Source organism: Nestor notabilis, unplaced genomic scaffold (assembly GCF_000696875.1).
Source record: "Nestor notabilis isolate BGI_N333 unplaced genomic scaffold, ASM69687v1 scaffold13515, whole genome shotgun sequence".
NCBI lineage: Eukaryota > Metazoa > Chordata > Aves > Psittaciformes > Psittacidae > Nestor > Nestor notabilis.
Genome location: NW_009928032.1, coordinates 57,694 through 80,289, shown reverse-complemented (window position 1 = coordinate 80,289; position 22,596 = coordinate 57,694). Strand labels below are relative to the sequence as shown.

The following is a 22,596-nucleotide window of genomic DNA, read 5'->3' as shown; positions in this document are numbered from 1 at the left end:
TGTGACCTATTTCCTTGCTGCACAGGAAAGGAAAGAAGAGAAAATAAAAGCTGTATAGCTCAGAAGGGTGAGAGATCCGAGAGCTTCTCAGTGCCAGGGCATGGGTCTTTTGTAGAAGAAAACAAATCCAAGGAAGGTGGTGAAGAGCTGTATTTATTTAAACAGATGTGGTGGGGAAGGCACTGCCTAGAAAGCAAAGCTCTCTTCTTGCCCATTGAACAAATAAATGTGCATGGGAAAGGGAGCCTTTTTGCACAAGCATCTCTGCCATGCCAGGGTGTGTCCCTTGGAAGTCACAAGGTGGCAAGAAGGGTTTAGTATGTTTGGATTTTCCACATCCAGAGGCTACTGAGAAAGGCCCTCTGAGTAGGGCTCCTTTGGAGTTGTGGTTTGTGATGGTCAAGACCTAGGCTCAGCAACTCAAGAAGCCTCTCCTAGCCTGTGTTTCCTGCCCTGCCTTCTGCTTAGTTCTTTGTTGTGCTAAAATGACCGTAACACTACCAGATAGGCTAGGAACCATCCAAAACCAGTCCCACCAGATGGTGATTATTTTTGGCAGGATTTTCAGCTGCTCCTCAGGAGCATGTCTCCCTTTCCAGAAGGCAAAAGCTTCTGTGTTTCACCACCAGCCATGGTAAACAGCTCGCTGCCACCTCATTGACTTGGAAGAGATGGGTAAGAGGGTCAGTGTTCAGGGCCAGCTCTTGGTGAATGGGGAGAAAGACTACAGCACTGTGACTTCTGTCTGCTGAATGTAAAGAGGTGCCCCAATGAGGTGGATGGAGAATCCCAAAAAGTCTCATTGTTGCAGGCGGAAAACTACTGTAGAAGAAGCTGGGACAAGGATCCTGTTCTTGGCAGGTTGAGCTTGCTCATGTTCAAGACTTATTGGAATAAAACCATGTGGTAATAAGGTTAGAGATGCAAAATGCAAGTTATCCTTCAGCATTACTCAACTGATTTCATTGCCAAATCCCCCTTGAGGAGCCCTCTGTTTACACCTGGACGTGGGGCTGTACACAAGGTTTACTCAGAAATCCATATTAAAGATTTTTCCAAGGACAAGGGAAGATCCTGAGATAGAAGGATGAGTCACTTTGGCAGTTTACAACGATGAAAATGCAGCATCCCAACACACCCCCCTTGCAGTGCTAGCAGAGAGCTCAGTCCTGACCCCTCAGCAAGGCTCATATGCATCCTTCCCCCAAAATCCTCACAAGGTGGTGTATGATGATCTTGCTAAATGTTTTTTGATGGCTGGGCTTTCAAAGCTAGTGGTGCCTCCTTCAATCTGGAGTTACAAGTTTTGGAGATACCAACCCAATTTAATCTAACACTTGGAACTACTGAAGCTGAGTTTTACTGGTGAGCAATTAGTTTGCATGTCTCCAAACCAAACCCTTTTGGTTACAGCTGGTTTCGCTTGCAGGTTCTCAACCTGCAGTGTTTGGGCTGCAAACAAAGCAGAGTGGTTTGTTTATTACAGCAGTAGCTAAAAGACTGAATGGAGCGTTGTTGTGTTAGGTACTGTACAACCATAAAAAGGGTTAGTCTGTGGCCAAGTAGCTAGTCCCAACATGGACTTGGGGCCAGGCTGTGATGTAGAGCCAGAGCTGGGAACATTGCCCAGGCTCTGCAGTTTAGACATAGAAAAAGAGAGGATTTTTTATTTTATGTACAAAATGGCTATATAAAATTACCCCATCAGGCCTCAGCATCATTCCTTATGTGTTTTAAAGACAGAGTTTGCAGCCTTTCGAGCCCTAATATGAGCACTGGCCTTACTGTTGTGCAAGCTGGTGCTGCAGCTGGGCATGCTCGGTGGTTTTGAGCATTGCCCAGCACCACTGAGAAGCTACAGCACAAAGTCTGCCTGGGATCGTTGCTCTTTGTGCTGCCTCAGGGCTCAGTGCATCATCCCTGCAGGGTTTGTACCAGCATGGTGCTGATCCTGGACCTCGCAGGACCCGAGCATGCAGCCTCTGCCATGTGTAGCCACAGGAGGGTGCAGTGTCACCAGGCTGCTGAGCATCAGGTGCTGGTGCTGTGCTGAGCACAGGGCTCCCCCCATTCCAGGGGTGAGTGAGGATGCAGGGGAGCCACAGGAACAAGATTTCAAGTGTCTCCTCATCTCTTCATCCTAGAAAGAGGAAGCAACTCATTGGCACTGTTTGATGCTGGAGATGAATCGTAGTGACCATCGGTTGCCTGTGAAACCCTTTTATTCAGGCAGAGTCCAATACCTTCTGCGTTTTTTATTGTGAGTATCCTGTCCCTTCACCTCCTCAGTTTTGAGGCTCCTGTGCAGGTTTGGGAAGGTTGCACAGCTCTGAGGTGGCTCCATCACCCCTTCAGAGACAGGTTGAGACTGGAGTAAGAGCTAGTTTTTGAGCTGACCTAGTACAAGTATAAGAGGGTCCTCAGAGCAGGACTGGTTTTGGGTACAGGGCTGCAGGGTTGGCCCCAGGCACACAGGTTGTGTACGCTTGTATGTCAGGAGTCTCTAACACTGTATTTACCATCCAGGAGGGATTGGAGACCATGCACATCAGGGAAAAGCACAGTTCTCTGCAAAGGGAGAGGGACAGGTAGCAATGAACTGCTCGCTGCTGAGCAAGGAAGATGGACACCTGGACCTCAGTCCCTCTTCATTATGCCCTGAGTGCGTTTGGAGACAAGCATCAGCAGACAGAAGCCTCCAGTATGGCTCTGGGCCATGCTTTGGGCAATTAGTTCTTCCCCGGCCAGAAGCAGCACCAGTCAGTTAACCCCCAAATACTTTGTTTAGCTGCTCTTGTGTGTATGTACTCTGGGGGCTCAAACAATGGCCAACAGGGCTGGGGGAGGAAGGAAACTGCTCTTTCCACCCAGCCAGGGAATCGGCCAAAAATCCAGCGCAGCAATTCCAGCCCCTTTGAACTCAGTTTTCAAATGGAGAGCCAGGCCTTTCCATTCCGAACACATGTGAGGAAGAGTGGCCCTCATGCATGTGTTGGGATGCGCCAGGGGATGGGAGCTGTGAACTCTCACTGTTGGCATCTCCTTCTGGGAGCAAAGGATGTTCTCCCTTGTTTTCTCAGGGCTATTAGGACGAGCACATCTACCAGGCAATACCAAAAACTTCGAGAACAGCAGAGGCTCAGGAGGTCCCTCCTGGGCATCTCCTGCTCAGGTCACACTGCTGCTCCATCCAAGGAGCAGAGTTCAAAGGGCTTCAATAAGGGTTTACACAAACTTATGGAAGAAAATGAATTATGGCTGTTAAATGCTAAGATGCAGCTTCTGGCTTAGGTTCAGCCCTGCACTTAGTCTCTTGATAGCGGTGGATGTAGGAGGATATACCACAAAAAGCACCACAGCTTCATGCTTTCTTTTTAATCGCTTTTCTTAGGCATGCCATGGCCAGCATTCGGGTAGAATGTCGGGCTGGGACAAAAAGCCCTTGTGGCTTTTTCTTTCTCCATTCCCGTCTAATGGCCAGATGGTTACAGACCAGTGCTCGGTCAGCCTGGGTGGCATCCAGGACCATTACCAAGAGTGCTGGCTGCTCAGGCCTGCCCAAGGGCTGGAACTTGTGGATTTGGCAATGTACTGACCTAGAAGGGCCAGGGCAGGACACGGAATCTGGAGGAGCTGCTTGTCCTGCAGACGTGGCATCCACACCAGAGGGCTGCAAACCCCCTACCTGCCTCACAGAGCCCCTCCTTGCCATATGCTCCTGGGCAGAGGGGTCTCATGGTCAAGAGCTTGGTCTAAGACTTAGCTTACCTCTTCCACCAGGAACTTTTCACTTCCTTACTCTTCAGTCAGATCTTTTAAAAGGCTCCTCAGACGTGGTTTTGGGGTCCTTCTGTCCCCAGAGGTGGGCTCAGGCTGCAGGACCACTGCCTGGTCCTACCATCCTTTCCCTGTGTCCTTCCCCAAGGCCCTTCTCTGTATCCAGGGAAAAGCTGGGCAGCACTTGGCAAGGTGGAGGCACCTGTTTTTATAATATTTGCAGAATTTCCAGGTAATTCTCTCTTTAGCAAGCCCTACATATTCAGCTTTCTAATCTCAAAAGATGACTTCAGAAGGAAGAAGGAAATGAGCTCTTGCCCTTTATGGTTGCTTATTGTTGAATGTGTCCTGAGAGGGCTTTGTTTTGAAACAAGCAACATTTTAGTGTATTTTCAATGTTTATTCTTTACTTCAGAAATGTATTGTCCTCTGTGGGACACTCCATAGTGGCAGCAGAACAGGAGAAATTATGGCAGCACCAGAGCCAGCAGGGCAAAAATGATGTAACTGGGGAGGGAAGGGACTTCTTAAAACATGAGCAAGTTCCTGAGGGCTTTTTTAAACTTAAAGCCAATACATAACACCACTGGAGAGCACAGAGACCTTCAGTAAGGCCATTTCATCAGATGGGCACTGGCATTTTAAAAGCAGTTTGAAAGCTACAGTTAAAATGAAGGATGGGAGCTGTTGGAAGGGGGGAACACCCGAATCCTGGCTTGCTTTATGTGCTTTGTGTGCTGTGTGCCACCATCAGAGTGACCTCTTTGCCTTATCACTTTCATACTGGGGTGCTGGATCAGCCTGTGAGCCAGGGAAGATCACTGCCTGCTCCTTTGGAGGAAGACTAAGCCGACTAGTTTTATACTGTTGCAGGCAAGACCTGCCTTCTGCACTGATGTCAGCAGCCAGGGCGGGACTTTTACAGCCCTCTGGCTTTGGGGAATTTTTTTTTTTTTTTTTTTTTTTTTTTTTGGATAATCCTGGCAAAATTCCTGAGCAAAGTTTTTTTCCTTTTTTTTTTTTTATTTGAGCAGCCCCTCTCCATGCTGCCTCTGAGCTGCTCTCTTATTACTGCTCACTTCCTGAAAGGAGACTTCTTAGCAAAGGCTTTAGCTCCAGTGCTGCCTGGGTCTGACAGAAGAAGGTTATTGAGGAAGGCGACATAAACCCTCAGCCTGGAAACTTTCTGACACGCGCAGGACTGAGGGGGAGAGAGAAGCTTTTGGCTGCTGCTGGGAAAAAGAAAAAGAAGAAGAAAAAAGCTCAAAGAATTAAAAGGGGGAAAAGAAGAAAGAAAGGAAAACACTAGAAAAGGTAAAACACTCCTTAAAATAATTCTTTCCAGAGAAGCCTCTTTGAGGTTGGAGTGGGGTGGTCCGGGGTGGAGGGAACGCGAATGTTCTTTGAAATCAGAACCGTCTCCCTGGAGAAGGAATGAGCCCGAAGAGCATTGCACGCTGGAAAAACATTTATGAGAATGAAAACCATGTTCACCCTTCTCCAACATTCAGAGTTTCCATAAAAATGCAGGGTTGTGTTTCAAAGTGTCTGCAGGCAGCAGGAGTCAGGCATCTGCACTCGCGGCTCCCTCGTCTCCCTCTGTCCCCACACTACTCCTCTTTCTTTATTGCGTTAAGCCATCCGATCATGTTTGCTGCTCTAAAATACAGTTGTCTATTCCAGAGCTGCCGTGGGCAAAGCTCTCAATTACAGAAAGCAAAAGCTATAATCCCTGTGGCAAAATTAGACGTTCCTTGCTGTCTTCATTCCCGAGAATAAACACATCCTGTGCTCCCTCCTTTGCTGTCTCTCTCCATCTTCAGGAGCTGCCAATACCTCTTCCCCTCCTGTACGATGTGGTCAGAGGATTATAAACTGTCTGCCCTGAAAAAGTTGCAATGTCATTAAGTTTGTGGGCATCACCAGGCATTTGGCCCCATTGCACTACTCGTGTATTTCTTTGCTTTGATTATGTTTTAAAGGGGTTTTTTTTTCTTTTTTTTCGAAAGATCAATCCCTCAGAACATGTTATTTTAAACATCAAAGTAAATATTAGTGATGGTGAAATGCCAGAAGATTATCTCATTAAAGCTGAAGGAGCTGTGCTATAAATAGAAAGGAGGTTATAAAATAACCTTGGCAAATAGCTTCCAGAGGGGAAGAATCAACCAAGGGGGAAGGATTGGGCCACACTGGTCAGAGCCACGCTCTGGGGCAGGTACCTGGGGACATTTCTGGTCAAGCATATGCAGGGATGTAACCTTGGGGCAGGGGTTGTTGTTTTCTTGTTTCAGTGCATGCCAAGACCCATATTGGCTGGAGATAGCCACACCAGAGTTCTGTTTCTTATTGTGGTTGTCAATATTGCTATTAGCAGAGATCACGTGGTGACAGCGTGCGATCTAGTGCATGACGGGTGAGAGCAGGCAGATGTTTGAAGTCTTTGTTCATTTCTGGTCCCCCCGTGCTATGGGTTGTAGAAGGGGAAAGGCTCTGTCAGGTGCCCAGGTAATTCCCCAGCTAGTGCAGGGGTGATCCCTCCGCTTTGCTTGCCAGAGCCTTGCCTGGACTAGCCTGAAATGCCTCTGTCAGTGAGGCGTCCTCCAGTTCTTGGGGGGTTGTTCCAGTGTCACAGAGTTTCTCCATATATGGAACACACTGAGTGCTCCAGTTGCTCCATCCTCAGCTTCCCGTTGTTCCTGCTTTGCCCCACAGCAGCTCCCTCTCCTTCCCTTCTCCTCCTTAGATCCATAAAGCCTCCAGTGCTCATTGGTGTGTCTCCAGTTGCATTCCCCAAGCAGCTGCTTGTTGGGTGGAATGGGAAAGGTCCTGTCATCTCCTGTAAATCATGCTTTTCCCAGATAAGACTCAGGGGCTGAACTGTTTCATTTGGCAGAGGAAGATCCCAATAAGCTGCAACTGAGCGAGCAGTCAATGGGGTATGAAGTGGAGCCCTAAGGGAAGGTATTGCCTGCTCAACATAAAAAGTGTCTGCTCCTCATGCAAGAGGCCTTTCGAACACCAACATGCAAACCTGTAACTGAGAGGTTCTATTATCACTGATGGCTCAAGGCCACCTAGAGACTGTTACGGGGAGGAGTAAGTGTGCTTATCATCACACGAAGCCCTGGTCCAGAGGCAGCATGGGTTCAGCTGCCCAGAGGAGCAAGTCCATGGAGGGCTTTTCAGCACAGGTTGCATCAGGCCCACCCAGGGGATGATTCTGTTCAAGTGCTTATCTAAAGCTTATCTGAAACCCCCAACTCCAAAAACCACTTTTCTTGCCAAGTTTCCAGCAATTAGTTCATTCTAAGCCAGAAACACCGCAGGATGTGTTTGTCACGTCCTGTCCTGCCTAGATCTCAAGTTAACACAAATGAACTTAAAACAAACAGAATTTGGACCAAATTTGTCTAAGTTTCAGAAACAATTCACTAGTGATTTGGATGAGGTCAGCTCAGATGTGCTAAAGACACGCAAGTCAAAAAGATCTTCGCTTGACCCCACCACCATAGGAAATGTTTGCAGGGCGAGTGGTTACAGACATTTCCTGGGAATCTGTAAGCAGGTCAGATCTCATGCAGTGACTGAGGAGTGTGAAATATGGAAAACCACCGGCCTGGACACAGACTCATTTTTCAACACAGAAGGAGGTTTTAAAGGGACATTATGAAAGCAAATTTTCCCATCTTGGTGACTGCGAGTGCCTTCAACTAAGTCTGCAACCAATTCAAGAATTGGGATATTCACCACTTGGAAATTCTGCCAAAATATTTTAGCTCCATCTGACTTCAGTGGAGTAATGTCAGAGGCACGTGTTGAGTGCAGGATCTCCACCCGGTTGCTCCGTTGCTGCTACTATCTACCTTCTGCATTCTCCCAGGCTGGGAAAAGAATGCTTGGGGTATGCCATGTCTGACTGTTCAGTGTCTTTTCGTATCTGTCTTTCATCCCAACCCACTGCTATTGCTATTGTTTCCTACTCTTCCATCGTAGCTTAATTTTTAAAGGAAGAATGAGTTAAATGCAATCTATTCCTGTGCAGTTCTGCAAATCCTTCTGATTTCCAACATTCATAAATGTTGGTTCCAGCTGAGCTGAACTTCTGGGTGAAATCCCGACCTCCCGCTGTGGGATTTGTGCCACTGACCTTAACAGGACCAAGACTTCACCCCGAAGTAGCTTCAGTCAAAACCATGGTGCAAAAGATGAGTTCAGTCCTGTCGGGGTTAGCGGCTCCTCGTTCCCTGGCCGTGGATGAAGGCAGCCCCTCCATGGCTGGGCACAAAGAAATGTACTCGGTGGCCTTTGGGCTGCAGCTTCCTCATTGGGAAGCCACATGTGCTGTTTCACCCTGCCATACCCCAGCAAATCCAAACCAGCTGGGCCATATGTTTCCCTGAACAGAGAACCTGCAGGGAGGGGAAAAGGGCCCATAAACTCTCCACGCAGCAGATCTCTCAGAGCTTGCTTAAGGGAGCTGGAACCTGGATGATCTGCAGATCTGTGAGGGCAGGAAGGAGCCCACAGCCCGATGGGATCTGCAAGACTTCATCCTGCTGCAGAGCTCCCCTGGCACTTTCCTCTAGGGTAAAATGTGTTGGGTTCTGTGGGTGCTCACGCTGCCTTGCATGAAGGGTGCCCCAGGGTGGTTGCATGGAGCTGCCATGTTCTTGCACAGACTTCCTGCTTGGCTGTCACCAAATCACTTCTATCCTTGCCTTGGTTTTGCCCTGCTGTGAAACAGAGCAGGGAGCACTCACCTGCCGGCAGGGAGATGCTGAAGGGAGGTGAGGCTGTGGGGATGGTGGCAGAAGCTAAGGCTGGGTTTGTGTTATCATGCTCTCAGTGCACTGGGAGGCTGGGTGCTTCCTGCACCTCTGCAGAGGGGAGTCCTGTTCCTGAGGTGCTGGAAGCACACAGCCAAGCAGGCAGGGCAGATCAGGACGAGGCACCCCTCTGGCCAGACAGGGTTCCTCTCCCTTTCTCTATGTCACCATGATGCAGCCACTTCTCTGAAAGGACATGTTTCTGATTTCCTGGAAGGACAGTATGGTCCAAACTGACTTTGCTGCTGTAGGGTCCTGCTCACAGCTCACTGTGTTTCCTCCAAGCCATTTCTGTGTGTGAGCCCCTGAGATAGTCTGGGGTTTGTGATCCAAATCTGATCTCATGTCAAAGTAAATGCTGTTCTGAGAGTGGGGTGGGACCAGAGGTCCCCTTGAGTCCCTTCCATCCTCAGCTATACTTTGATTCAGCCTGGCAGGACCAAATCAGCAACGGGTGCTGGAGACAGGCAGTGCTGCGGATCCCAGCCCCTGCGCAGGTCTGTGCTGTTGCTGGGTGCAGCATTAGGCACTGCTCTGCTTGGGGATGCTGTGCTGTGCTGGTGCTAGAAGGAGCTGCTGATCTCTCTGCTCACTGCTGGCCCCATGGTGCTTCTCAGAGCCCTTCTGGGAAATACAGAGGTAAAGGGTATAGCCCTGCCCTGGGGCCAGGTTGAGGAAGGAGTCAAATTTAGGGTGCCACACTTGGTGTGTGAGCTGTGACAGGTCTTTGTAAGCTGTTAACTGTGTAAAATGTGCCACTGCCCGAACTGGAACAAAAAGCACATCTCTTTCTCAGAGCAGATCCCCCCTGGAGAATCGTGGTGGTGGTTCTGCAGGTGAGTGGAGCTCAGTGCTAGCACGGGAGGGTGTTTGTCTTTATGCAACCCCAGGGCTGGGCGCCTTGTGCTGCCGTGTTGTGTAAGCACAAAGACTGCTGGAGGGCTGGTGCTGGAGCCAGCTCCCCCGGGATGCAGATGGCTGCGCCTGCTTCCTGCAGGCTCCGAGGTGTGAGATGTGAGTGCTCCTGGCCTTTCCCAGAGCCTGGGGCAGTTTCCTGGCATCCAGAGCACAGCAGAGCAGTGGGGCTTGCTCCATGCTGGTGCAGGGGCAGCAGTGGGGAGCACAGGAGGGGAGATGCTTGTGCGAAGAAGGCTCAGATCTGGATTCTTTCCTGGCTGTACTGAACCCAGCAGAGAGAAGGGGTAGTTTTATGAAGGCAGAAGGCAACGATGCAGACATGGAATATCTGTTCTAGATATAAAACCAGTCTTTGTGCATGGCATACCCACAGGTATCAGTGGTGTGTGGTGGCATGCAGAGGGCATGTGGGTAGCGAACGTAGGCGTCCTGCAGGTAGTGTGTATCTTCGTACAGATAACCTGTATCTTCATACAGGTAGTGTGTATCCTCATACAGATAGTGTGTATCCTTATACAGATAGTGTGTATCCTCATACAGATATTGTGTATCCTTATACAGGTAGTGTGTATCCTCATACAGGTAGTGTGTATCCTCATACAGATAGTGTGTATCCTCATACAGATAGTGTGTATCCTTATACAGATAGTGTGTATCCTCATACAGGTAGTGTGTATCCTCATACAGGTAGTGTGTATCCTCATACAGATATTGTGTATCCTTATACAGATAGTGTGTATCCTCATACAGATAGTGTGTATCCTTATACAGATAGTGTGTATCCTCATACAGATATTGTGTATCCTCATACAGGTAGTGTGTATCCTCATACAGATATTGTGTATCCTTATATAGGTAGTGTGTATCCTCATACAGATAGTGTGTATCCTCATACAGATATTGTGTATCCTTATACAGATAGTGTGTATCCTCATACAGGTAGTGTGTATCCTCATACAGGTAGTGTGTATCCTCATACAGGTAGTGTGTATCCTCATACAGGTAGTGTGTATCCTCATACAGGTAGTGTGTATCCTCATACAGGTAGTGTGTATCCTCATACAGGTAGTGTGTATCCTCATACAGGTAGTGTGTATCCTCATACAGGTAGTGTGTATCCTCATACAGGTAGTGTGTATCCTCATACAGGTAGTGTGTATCCTCATACAGGTAGCGTGTATCCTTATACAGATAGCGTGTATCCATGTGCACAGCCACACACAAGCAGCAGCCACCGGTGATCTGCATGTGTGTGGGTGACGTGCATAGTTCCATGCAGGGTGCATGCGTGTGGTTGGCAGCGGCGCTGCATGGTAGGCGAGATGCACTTTCTGTTAGTGACTGCTCGGTTGTCTTTTTAACTCTGCTGGTTTGTGCATGGCTGGAGCCAGCAAGGAGCATGGTGGCAGGGGGCCAGCAAGTCTGGGTCACGTGGAGCGGCTCCAAACTATTGCATAAGTCCTGTCTGAAAGTGGACCTGCTTGGTGGAGTCATCTCCTTAAAGCAAAACAAGTCCGAGGCTGGGAGCATTGGGTTCTTGGTAGCCACCTTCCATCCGGCTGAAGCTGGCTGGTCCAGCAGCTAGATTTGGGCTCAGCCCTGGGGCTTGCACTGCCCCATGCAGAACATCTCTCCCCGATGATAAGATGGGCTGGCATTTCTCTCAGGCTTTCCTGTCGAGGACCTCCAAGCATTTTACCGCACTTGGACAAATGCAGTGACCCCAGCTTTCCAGATAGGGCCAGATCCTTATGTAATGGAGAGATAGGATTTCCAGAAAGCAAAGCAGTCAGAGAGAGGTCAGTGCTCCCAGCTCTCCAGTCGTGTGCCCTCCCTTTGTCATGGGTTGCTTTTGCCCCTTTTGCTGGTGAAATGAAAGATCCCACTGGATTTTGGGGAGGAGCAAGGGAGTAATTCAGTCCTTTCCTCACTAAGATTGCGCTGAATAGACTTGACTGTAAAACAATTCTCATGTTTTAAAAAGAAAAGCTACTCCCACACAGTACTGGAGTGAGCCCAAACCCCTGGGAAGCTTTGCTTGTACAAAGGGATGGAGGGTGTGCCCAGCTGCAGCACAGCAGGGCCCGTGTGGAGTGCAGCAGCGAGCCTGGAACATGGAGCCGGGGGTCCGAAGGCAGCAAGGGTGTTCCCTGCTCACCCCCAGGCACCAGAGTGCTGGCAGGGGGATGGGGACCCAGGAGCACATCCCTCGCCTCTGGGGTTCAGACTGGCAGCATCAGTGTGGAATTCCCACGTTGCCTTTGGTTAGGGTTGGGTCTTATTTTAACAGTGCAAAAGCTGCATCTGTCCTCCAGGCAAACTCTCCGTTTGACCCTGGAGTCGCTGGAATGGGTGTCTGTAAAGAGCTGCTCTTGGGGTGAGATGAAACGGCTCTTACAAGAGAGGGGCTGCAGCAAGTGTTATAGGTCCCCTTGCAGCCCATGAGAAAAGAAAAGGCAAAAGCCCTTGTCTGTACTCCAGCATGGGCTTGATAACAGGGAGCAACCAGAGGGATGGTGAGAGGATCCTAAAGGGTTGCTGTAGAGCAGTGTAGGCAGGAACCATCCCATGGCTGGAGGCTGCTGTTTTCTGGTGAACAGTGATAACTACGTGTTTCTAATTCTTTGCTTGCTGTGCCCCCAGAGAGGCCAGGCTTGGAGCAGCAAAGCAGACTCAGTTCAAGCTCTTGTTTTCAGTTCTGCAGACCTGTGACTTTAACCCATTTTTTGCAAGCTGCAACCAATGCTCCTCACAGTGAGCTGCTGCTGAGTTAATGCTGATTCGTCTGGGTTTAACCCTTAATGCTACTCTAGAGCTGAGAAATGACTTCCCAGTGGAAGTCCTGTCATGCTGGCAGGATGGCTGCAAAGAGACTTCTGCCATCTGCAACTCAGCATGTTTTCAGCTCAGTAGTCCAGCAAAATACTTTGTCAGGAATATCAGGACAGGCTCTTGCTGAAAGTTCTTGGGAAGCAGGAGGTGCAGCATGGTGGGGGGAGCAGTACTGTTTACTTTGTCCTCAGGAACGTGCACGAACCTGCCAGGAGCCAGGGTGGTGACTGTGCAGGCATGGAACACCCGTCACCCTGGCCCATCACCGTAGGGGAGCACAATGGGCCAGCAACCCCAGGCTGCACTGGGAATGCAGCAGCACCCGCAGGGAGAGACCTGGCTATTGCCCTACCTCAGGGTGCACAGAGTCAAGGTGGTGAGAAGGAGGGATGTAGAAATGGTGAGAAGTGATTTGGGAGAAGTTTCAAGGGAAGGAGGCCGGAGTGTCAGAGTCACAAAACAGGTTTGTTTGGAAGGGAACTTAAAGCTCATCCAGCTCCAACCCCTGCCACGGGCAGGGACACCTTCCACTGGAGCAGGTTGCTCCAAGCCCCTGTGTCCAACCTGGCCTTGAACACTGCCAGGGATGGGGCAGCCACAGCTTCTCTGGGCACCCTGGGCCAGTGCCTCAGCCCCCTCCCAGGGAAGAGCTTCTGCCTCAGAGCTCACCTCAATCTCCCCTCTGGCAGGTTAAAGTCATTCCCCTTGTCCTGTCCCTACAGGCCCTTGTCCAAAGCTCCTCTCCAGGTTTCCTGTAACCCCTTTAGGCACTGGAGCTGCTCTAAGGTCTGCCCTTCAGGAGCCTTCTCTTCTCCAGCTGCCCCAGCACAGCTCTCTCAGTCTGGCTCCAGAGCAGAGCTGCTCCAGCCCTTGCAGCATCTTCGTGTGGTCAGTGGCTATCCTTGTCCCCTGCTGCCCTTCCCTTCCCCTCCTTATGCTGCAAATGATGAGGAGAAGCTGGAGGTGCTGGTGGAGGTGGGAGAGCTGGTGGTACGGAGAGTGGCTGGGTGCAGGGAGAGGAAGGACATGTCCCCTTTGGCTGTGAACTGCAAGCAGCCCCTGTCCATGTGTGTCTGTAAGGGCCAAGCTCTGATTTCTGGCTGCAGTAGTGACTGACATTACCCACTCCTCCATTACGGACCAAGAAGCTGGCTAAATTAGGAGTGCTGATCAGCTGTATGGAAGTTGATGTTTGATGGGCTTGGTTGGAAATGTGAGATAAGGACTAATTTTCCTTGAGAACTGTTTTTGGTATGTTGGGGGGTTTCTATGGCTGTTCCAAGCCATGAGCCATCTGACTGTGTGTTTTCTTAAGCCAAGAAGGCTGGCCTTGGTCTCAGGGGGTGGTTTTCTGCTTGCTGCCTTTGGACGAGTGCTGGAGAGCTACACATGCACCTCTCCACAAGGCTGATCACACAAAGGTGCCATTGCATTGACTCTGGAGACTCACCAGGGCTGCCTTTGACCACTGCCTGGCAGACCTTTTGCTTTTAAGATGTTCCAGTCCCTGATAAAACAATTTCCCCAGTGCTCATGCTTTTGTGAGCTCTCGCAGGGAGGTGGAGATGGAGCTGCTGGTCCAAAGGTGTCTCCTTGCTCTGCAGTTCAGGCACATGATGGTTTTTTGAGTGTCCCCTGAGTGGAGCACCATGGGCTGAAATGAGGACAGTCCCTAGAGACCATGCAGAGGATTTATGCTTACAGCAGGATGTGGGACATAGATTTCAGCCAAAGTTTTACAGCCAAAACTTGTGGGCCTCCATGAAGCAGCGGCAGCAGGTGAGAGGGGGGCTGTTCTCTCAGAAAACATGGTGACTTTGGGCTCAGCATCCATGAGCTAAAGGCACTGTGAGGTCTGCAGTGTGGCTGTGGTGGGCAGCTATGAGAACAGGCAGTAGGTAACAGTGCACTATGCAGAGCAGGGGTTCCATGAGGGTGGCGGGCAAGCCTGAGGAATCTGGTAATGCTGCTGCCAAGTGCCTCTCTGTAGCACTGGCATGAGCCACACATCCCAGCACCCTGCAGTGTCCACCCTATTTAGCGAAGAACATGATGCCCGTGGAGCGAGCTGTGTGTTTGCAGCTCTTCCCCCAGTGATAACTTCAGAACTGGTAGGACAGTTTCACGTTGGAGTGGATGAAAAGCAGAAACCCCTTCGTTGCTGTGTGTAGAATGGCCACATAGCTGCCCTCCTGCAGGGCCTGAAGTGCTGCTCAGCCCGTTGGCAGGGTCAGGAGGGAGCTGGTACCAACGCTGGCCAAGCTGTGGGACACGGCGTGAAGATAACCCCAACATGGTTATGAAGTGCCATGGCCCCTTTTACAGAGGAAAGAAGTAACCATGAGGACTGGTGACTTTCATTCATTCATTAATGCTATTTGCCAGTAGCACAAACCAGAAATGCTGTTGAGGGTGAAGCAGTGCAGTCATGGGATGCCCTGCTCTGCACTCTCTACTCTGCTCTCCCTGCTCTCACTGCTCACAGGCACTGCATGTCGGGAAGATGTCGGTGGAAGGGCCGGGGGCTGCAGGGGGGTGCTGCAAGTATTTCCTCCCACCGGGGAAAGCTGGAAGCAGAAATCTGTGTTTGTGTTTATTTCTCTCTCCCAAAGAAGGGAAAAGGACACCTGAGCTCATAATTTGCAAAAGTTGGATGAGAAACCTGGAAGCTGCTGGGCTCTGCATCTTTAAAAGCAGTTAAATTCCTTTTCTCTGCACTAGGAGGCACCTTGAACCTTCCTCTTGGCCCCGAGCAGAGCCCATCTGCTTCCTATTACCTTCCCATAAAGCTGCCTCCCCGGCCAAAAAGCCGGGCTTTCAGGGAATTCTGTCTGCAGTCCCGATGTTGAAATTAGTAACAGTTGTCATCTGGTTTTCTTTTTTCTTTTCTCTTTTTGCTTTATTCCAGCTTGAATTTTAAACCCCAGCCCCATATCCCCCTCTCCCCCTTTTTCCCGTGTTTTTCTTGGTGTGGGAAGAGGTGACCTCGAAGCCACCATCGGCCCCGGTGGCAGCAGCCTCATTCCCCTCATCCCGCCGCCGATGTTGAAATTAGTAACAGTTGTCATCTGGTTTTCTTTTTTCTTTTCTCTTTTTGCTTTATTCCAGCTTGAATTTTAAACCCCAGCCCCATATCCCCCTCTCCCCCTTTTTCCCGTGTTTTTCTTGGTGTGGGAAGAGGTGACCTCGAAGCCACCATCGGCCCCGGTGGCAGCAGCCTCATTCCCCTCATCCCGCCGCCTCTTCCCAGCCCACGGGTTCACGCAGCAAAAGCCACCTTGGCGCGGGGAGCGGGAGCGTCAGCCGCTCGCGGGGCGCCTGCCAAGGACAACGAATTCCTCGGGAAGGAGCAAATCGGAAGCGGCCCAAGCGAGGGAGGCACGAGACCAGAGAGGTCACCCCATGGCCTGGACCTCCCCGCAGCCCCTCCATCCCCACTGGTGTCCCACTGGTCCTGACATGGGCCAGGGCTCCTCGGGCTTGTCCGGTTGTTGCTGATCTGAAAGCAAAGCCTGACAAATGAGGTGGTGGAAAAGTTTCTATGTATTGAAGCAGCTGCAGAGCTGTGCTCCTCCATGGCAAGGAGGAGAGCACCAGGTCCTTCTTTTGCTGGACACAAGCTCGTTGGGGTCTCGGAAGTGAAGTGCTGCTGGTAGGGGCCATGTTTTCCTGTAGGAATCAAAGCTGGGCCCTTCCCCCAGCCTGGCTTATGGGAATTTTGCAGCTGTAATTCCTGACTTGTGCTGCTGCTTCCCCCAAGCTGGGGGCTGCGGGGTCTTGGCGCCTGCAGCTCCCTCCTGTGGCCCCTGTTCCGGGGGATGCTGAGGAGCCAGGACTGAAGGGGAAGGGCAGAGGGGACATGGGGGCATCACTCACGGCTGCTGCTGCTCAGGGTCACGAAGAGGCAGAGGAAGGACAGGAAATAACGACAGCCTAGAGGAAGCAGGTTCAACAGCTGGAAAACAAGCAAAATTAGTAGTGTGAAGCCCGGGAGAAAATACACTTCAGCTGAGCAGCTTTCTGTCCACAGACCTTGGAGCCGTGACAGGGTTTAAAAGCTGGAGTCTCAAGCTTTAATAGATGCTGAAAAATGCTGACTTAGGAAAGGGCTGCAGCATGGACAGCTTTCATTTTGCCTTCTCCCTTTTCCAGATCACTTCCCACAACCCAGCGGGGAGCAGGCATAGAGCAGCCTGCAGCATCCCCAGCACTTGGCCGTGCATTGCCATGGCCCTGACTCTGTCCTCTCTATGCTGCAGCTGGTGGGTGATGCTCCAGAGGATGCTGTCACCAGGTGGACATGGCCTCATGGACCCACAGTGCTAATCTCAGCATCCTCGTGTTGTGGTGGAAGAAGGCAGAAGAATTCCTGCCCATCCCTCTTGCCTCCACTATCTGCTTCCTTTTACCTGTTGTTGGGTGAGTGGAGCAGCCCAAGATGAGCTATAGACAGTTTTTCACCCATCAGGCAGTTTATTCTCATAGTTGCTGATTGTGTGCACAGTCTTCGAAGTCACCGTCGTGGGTGCTGTGTCCAGGCTTTGCAGAAACCAACCTGGCAAGTGGCACCATCAGGGACTGGGGAGACCGGCCCCAGGCCTCGCTGATGGTCTTTGGCTATTTTTAATTGTAAATAAGCAGTCAAAAATCCTAACATTTTAAATATGGAACTCCAAATTGTGATTTAAGGGTGCATGGTTGTTCCTCTCAGCATTTTTACATTTAACAAAAGGACTTTGGACAAGGACCTGCAGGGACAGGACAAGGGGGAATGGCTTTAACGTGCCAGAGGGGAGATTGAGATGAGCTCTGAGGCAGCTCTTCCCTGTGAGGGTGCTGAGGCGCTGGCACAGGGTGCCCAGAGAAGCTGTGGCTGCCCCATCCCTGGCAGTGTTCAAGGCCAGGTTGGACACAGGGGCTTGGAGCAATCTGCTCTAGTGGAAGGTGTCCCTGCCCGTGGCAGGGGGCTGGAACTGGAGGCGCTTTAAGGTCCCTCTCAACAAACCATTTCATGATTCTATGATTCTGTGATTCTTCTTTTACCTAACCTATGTAGCCTCCGGCCTGGGATGGGTGTTATTACGAGCCTCCACAGCACAAATAACATTAACTGCATAGTATAGATGGAAAAATAGAAGTTGAAGTAAATTGCGGACTCCCCATAGGACACGAGGTGACCTGAGGAGGAACCAGGCTCTCCTGCCCTGTGATCTAGCCAGGAGTCTTTGCTATGTAAAACACACAAGAGCAGAGCGAAGCAAGGGTTAACAGTGTTATTCCAAGTGTTTCCTTACTGGGATGAGGACCACACACAAGCCATAGCTATTGACACCTTTGCAAAGAGCACCACCCTCCTGTCTCCAGCCGAGCCTCATCTTCCCAGCAGCTCAGGATCCTCTGTCCTGCTGTTCCCCCCCGTGTTCCAGCACCATCTGTGAGTTGTAGCTGCGTCTCTGGTCTGATGTCAGGCTTCCGTATGTGTTTATCTGTTGCCTTTGCAGGAACATTTGCATTTTGCTGCTGGGCTGCTCTAGAGCAGAGCATCACTGCTCAGATATTTGGGATTCTCTGGGTGGTGTTTAGGTATGTGCCATTTTCATTGCAGACGTCACTGAATCGCTGGATAGAAACAAAACCCACAGGCTTTATGCAACTCTCCAGCACCATGTGAGTTTTGTGTAATTGCCTCAGACTGGGTGGAAATTATCTGCAAGCCAAAAATCTTTCACTGAAGCAATTAGCAAATCATTTTAAATAACAAATACAATTGGAATCTCACGATCCATTTGTGGATAGGGCTGAGGAGTAAGAGTGAGTTCACTGAATGGGTCCTTTGTTTTCAATCACTTTTTTAGGTTTAGCCAATGCACTTTGAGAGCAAGTGCTCTTCTTTCAGGACAGTGCAGTGAGAGTCATTAAAGTGTATTTCGAACCAGGGAAACTGGAGTAGAGAGGATTTCTAGGTTGCTGCTCACTACCACCCTGCTAATGCTTTTGTTTCACGCTCTCCTTTAAGGGATCAGGTAACTGAGACCATATCACTCTTTGGTTTGCACTTCCTCAGGGGTGTTGACGAAGGGTTCCCATCTATTCTGTGCTGTTTGCCTCTGGTATAAGGTATATACCAGCCCTTTAGTGCCACTGTCAGAGCAGGGCAGGGGTTGTGCTGGGAGCAGGATTCTCCCCAGGGAAGTACCTGGGTGTGCAGTGTCCCTGTAGCAGGATAACGTGGCGTTCCAGTGCTGCGAACTGGTGTGGTTAATGGTAGTTGCATTCACTTCCCTCTTTCTCTCCTCTTTTTCTTTCTTTCCATCTGACTCTTCCCTTCTCTAAGATCTAAGGCTTTCCTCATTCCCTCTGCACACCATTTTCTTCTTTGTGTCTTTCTCCTCCATCCTTTGTTGCCCCTCTGCCCACCTCTCCTGTTCACTCATTCCCACTCTCTTCTTCACAGGGGCAATGCCACCGAGAACCTGGGGTTCAGACTAGCCCATGCTGAGCCCACACAGCACACGGCAAAGACACTGTTGGCTTCGCTGCTTTGGGAGAGCACGGAGCTGCCAAGGATGCCTGCGGAGGGACTGAGGACTCCTGTCTCTACATAAGCAGAGGCTGAGGGAGAGACATGTTGGGACAGCGCCCTTTCAGCTGGCACAATACTCCCTGCACTGAGACAAGCATCGCTAACCATGGCAATAGCTTGGAGGCTTCTCACATGGACTGTCATCTTCACTGCAGCTCTGTGCAACTTTCCCGGTTACACGTTCCAGTCACAAGGTAGGAATTGCATGGGAATGGGACCTGGAGCCACTCACCTCTGCTGGCAGGAACCCTAATGCTGGCCTCGGGGAGGTATTAGGGTAATGTTGTGCTGAGGAGGACGTGGAGACACCTCGAGCTCTGCTATGCTCCTTGCACTACAGCAGAGCTCTTGCGGCTGAATTTGCAGGTGTTTTCCCTTGACCTCCAAGGAAGGGATGTGTTTAGCTCTCAGATGTTATGCTTCTTGGCTTTTTGCTGAATTCAGAGCAATAAGGTCTGTGCAAGATGAGAGCCACATATAAGCTTAGGGAAGGAGACGTGGTAGCAATAGAGGAAGCTTCTCTTCCACTCGGGTGGAGCGGCGCATCCTCGGATGAATAGAGGCTTTGTTCTGAGGAGGGGTGTGTGTGTGCAGCGTCTGCGAGTCCTCTGTGCACGCAGGGATGGAGGTGGCTGCTGGAGCATTACAGATGAGTCTGGTGAGATGTGTGCTGTTGGAGGAGGTTTAGTTTGTACGCACATTTCTGTAGGTGCTACCATTAGTAAATGCTCAAACCTGCTCAGGTGTAAGCACTTTGTACCTGTCCTATATGACTGTGGGTTTCTGATGGTCTTGTGTTTAAATACAGACCCCCACCTGCAAGTGATTGCAAGGAAAGCAGAATGTGGGTCTCTTGCACATAGATTTGTGCCTTTGTACGTGATTTTATTCCAGGTTAGGAAGGGACTGGAAAGCGAGAACTGCCTTGTACCCAGCCTGGAGTTTAAATACAGCATGCGCAGGTAAAACAAGGTAGTTAAACTGCTTAATACTAATCTGCTTTCATGATCTTCTCTTCAGAGGCAATATGAACACTGCCATCAGGCACCAGAGGTATGAAGAAAGAGCTCTGAAGTTAGACATTTACTTGTGCAAGGTGTTAAAACCTCAGCAGTGAGCTTACACAGCCGCAGTTGTGACATACCACATGTGCCCAGACTAATTGCAGCAGGGCCAAGGTCAGTGGTGTACGGGGCTCTTGAGCAGTGCAACGCCATCAGGCTGTAGTTACTATGGCTGTGGGTTGTCTTGTGAAGCGGAGCTGGAAAGAGGAACAAAGGCAACCAAAAGCCACACACTGTCCTGGGTCTGAGCAGTGTCTCGTTGCTAAAGGTGGGACATTGCCCAGCTCATGCTGGGTGAAGCAAGAGGCATTCAGACACAGAGCTGCATGCTGTGCCAGCGCTGCACAACGTGCAAGGTTATAAAGGCAGATTTCCTTGAATCTGAAGCAAACCCCATTTCTGGTCCTTTTTGCCAAAGCCTCTGGCAGTGCCTGGGGTGACTGTTCTGGGCCTCCTGCACCCATCAGTTCACACCTCCCTCCATCTGCCCTGCATTCACCGCGCAGTGATGCTCTGACCAGGACATCACTGCCAGATCGCCTCCATCCTGACTCACAGCAGCTCAGATCCTCCCTCACTCATGAGTCCCTGCGCTGTTTGCTAATACACCTTAGTCTAAACCCCAGGGCTCGTCACATTTACAGTTCATGTGTTTGTGCTCTCCCAGATGCTTCCCCTGAGCCAGTCTGGGCCATGAATCTCAGCCCATGATGTTGCTGGGAGCATGGTGCTATGGGAGCATCAAGCTGGGGATTGCAGCCTCTCCCTTCCCAGTCCCTGTCCAGTCCCGAGGGTCATGCTGCCCCATGGGCCCCTCTTGCTGTCAGAGCACATTTTTAGGCTCCCTGCGTCCGGAACATTTGGCATCAGGCTGTTGATGTTACTCAACACTTCACCGCGCTGTTGAGATAGAAAGTACATAATCCTCACAGCACCATTTCAAGAGGGTGAAACACTCTTATCTCCTCTTCGCAGTTGGAGGCACGGAGAGTAAAGGCTGGTGTTTTCAACAAGCCACTGATTTTGATCAAGTGACTTGCTCCAGTTAGCAATGGAACAGGTTTCACATGCCTTGTCTGCACAACTCCAGATCAGTGTATTTGTTTTATGCGGGAAGAAGATTAAGGTATCAGAGTCATAAGCTGTAATTATCTTGGTGGGAAATAGCAGCCCAGCATTGAAGACCTCTTCAAGCCAGCAGAGATGTAATGAGATTCAGATGTAACATGTACATTCAGGCTGCAGGATTTCACAGTGCAGGGAACAGCAGCTGAACGTGCTGCTGAACGGGCTTTAATCAAAACAAAGTTTTCTGCTAGTACCTTAGTTTAACTCTAGTGACTGACAGATGAGACAGCCCCCATTTTATAGACCATCAGGGCAAGGCTGATCCCCCTCACTTTACATGTGAGTCCCCCTCCCTGACTCACATGTAAACTTGGAGGATGTATTGGGGTCCATTGGTTTACATGTGGGTCCACTGGTTTACATGTGAGTCGGGGAGGAGGACTCACATGTAAACTGATGCACCCTTGAAGGATGTAGTGAGATTGCTATAATGCCAGGGCAGCCTGAAGCCGTGCGATCCCGTAGTGTTTCCCACAGCCATCCCTTAGGAATTGTCTGGACTGCAGCTGGGGTTCCCCTTTGTTCTGGTGAGAAGACCAGAGCAAACATCTGCTTCCTTTTCGTCCTTTAAGCAGCTCAGTAATGAGAGGCAGTGGTGAGGATACAAGGAAAGAACAAAATCCTTCCTCCTCCAACTTTCACCTTCCCTCTCTTCTTTTTGTTCAGCTTGCTCCTCTGTGTCCTCTGTGTCTTTTCCCTTCCTCTGCCAGCCCTGCCCCTATAGATGTGTGCTCCCTTTCCACCAGAATGGGACAGCGAGGTACTTCTCCCCACACCCCGTTCCCTCCTGCTTCCCAGCTTTCTCCCTTGCCCTCTCCTGGGAGGTTTATGCTCCAAGTATCCTCAGTCCCACACAGCCATGGGCAGGTTTTCCTGGAGAAAGGCTTTTTATAGCATCTCCTCCACAGCAGTTTGACAGCTCTCTGGAAACACCAGGCTGCTTATCACCAGTGCAGACCCTCCTGATACAGTGGATGCAGTACTGTGCATTTCAGGCCAAGATCTATTAATACAGCATGAAGTGGCTGAGGGGTCACAGGGCACATGGTGGCTTTTCTGAATGGAAGGAAGGAAGGGCCAAACGGTGCTGCTCTTGCTGTTGGGAGCTCCTATGATGCAGGGAGCACAACCAAGGTAGGGATGAGCAAACAAGGGAATTAGGGAACATCTGTGATGTTGGGTGGGGTACAGGGGGTTAGAGAGTAAAAGATCCTAATATCTCAGTGCCTAATCTGATCTTTCACATGTTTAGAGGAGAGGAAGGAGCCAGCTGTTACATTGGATGAGGACACCGGCTTCTTCCTTCTGTTGGAAGTCTATCTTCATTGTTTTTTCTGTTTGTGGCATCCTCACTCTAAAGTATTACTTCCTAAAACATCCATATGATGCAGGGAATTGCTTTTTGATCTTTTTTCCTCTGCCTCAGTTGCCATCCCTGAGAGGATGCAGATACTACAGCAAAAGC

General features: G+C 50.2%; 1 protein-coding gene across 1 annotated transcript in view; it reads left to right on the top strand.

Annotated features, from left to right (window-relative positions):
• Nucleotides 1-19,045: 19,045 nt before the first annotated feature.
• ADAMTS10 (ADAM metallopeptidase with thrombospondin type 1 motif, 10) overlaps nt 19,046-22,596 on the top strand; it is a 43,301-nt gene continuing 39,750 nt past the window's right edge. Inside the window, exon 1 of the mRNA XM_010014336.1 lies at nt 19,046-19,133. Coding sequence (XP_010012638.1) covers nt 19,046-19,133 — 88 coding nt within the window. The remainder of the gene's footprint in view (nt 19,134-22,596) is intronic.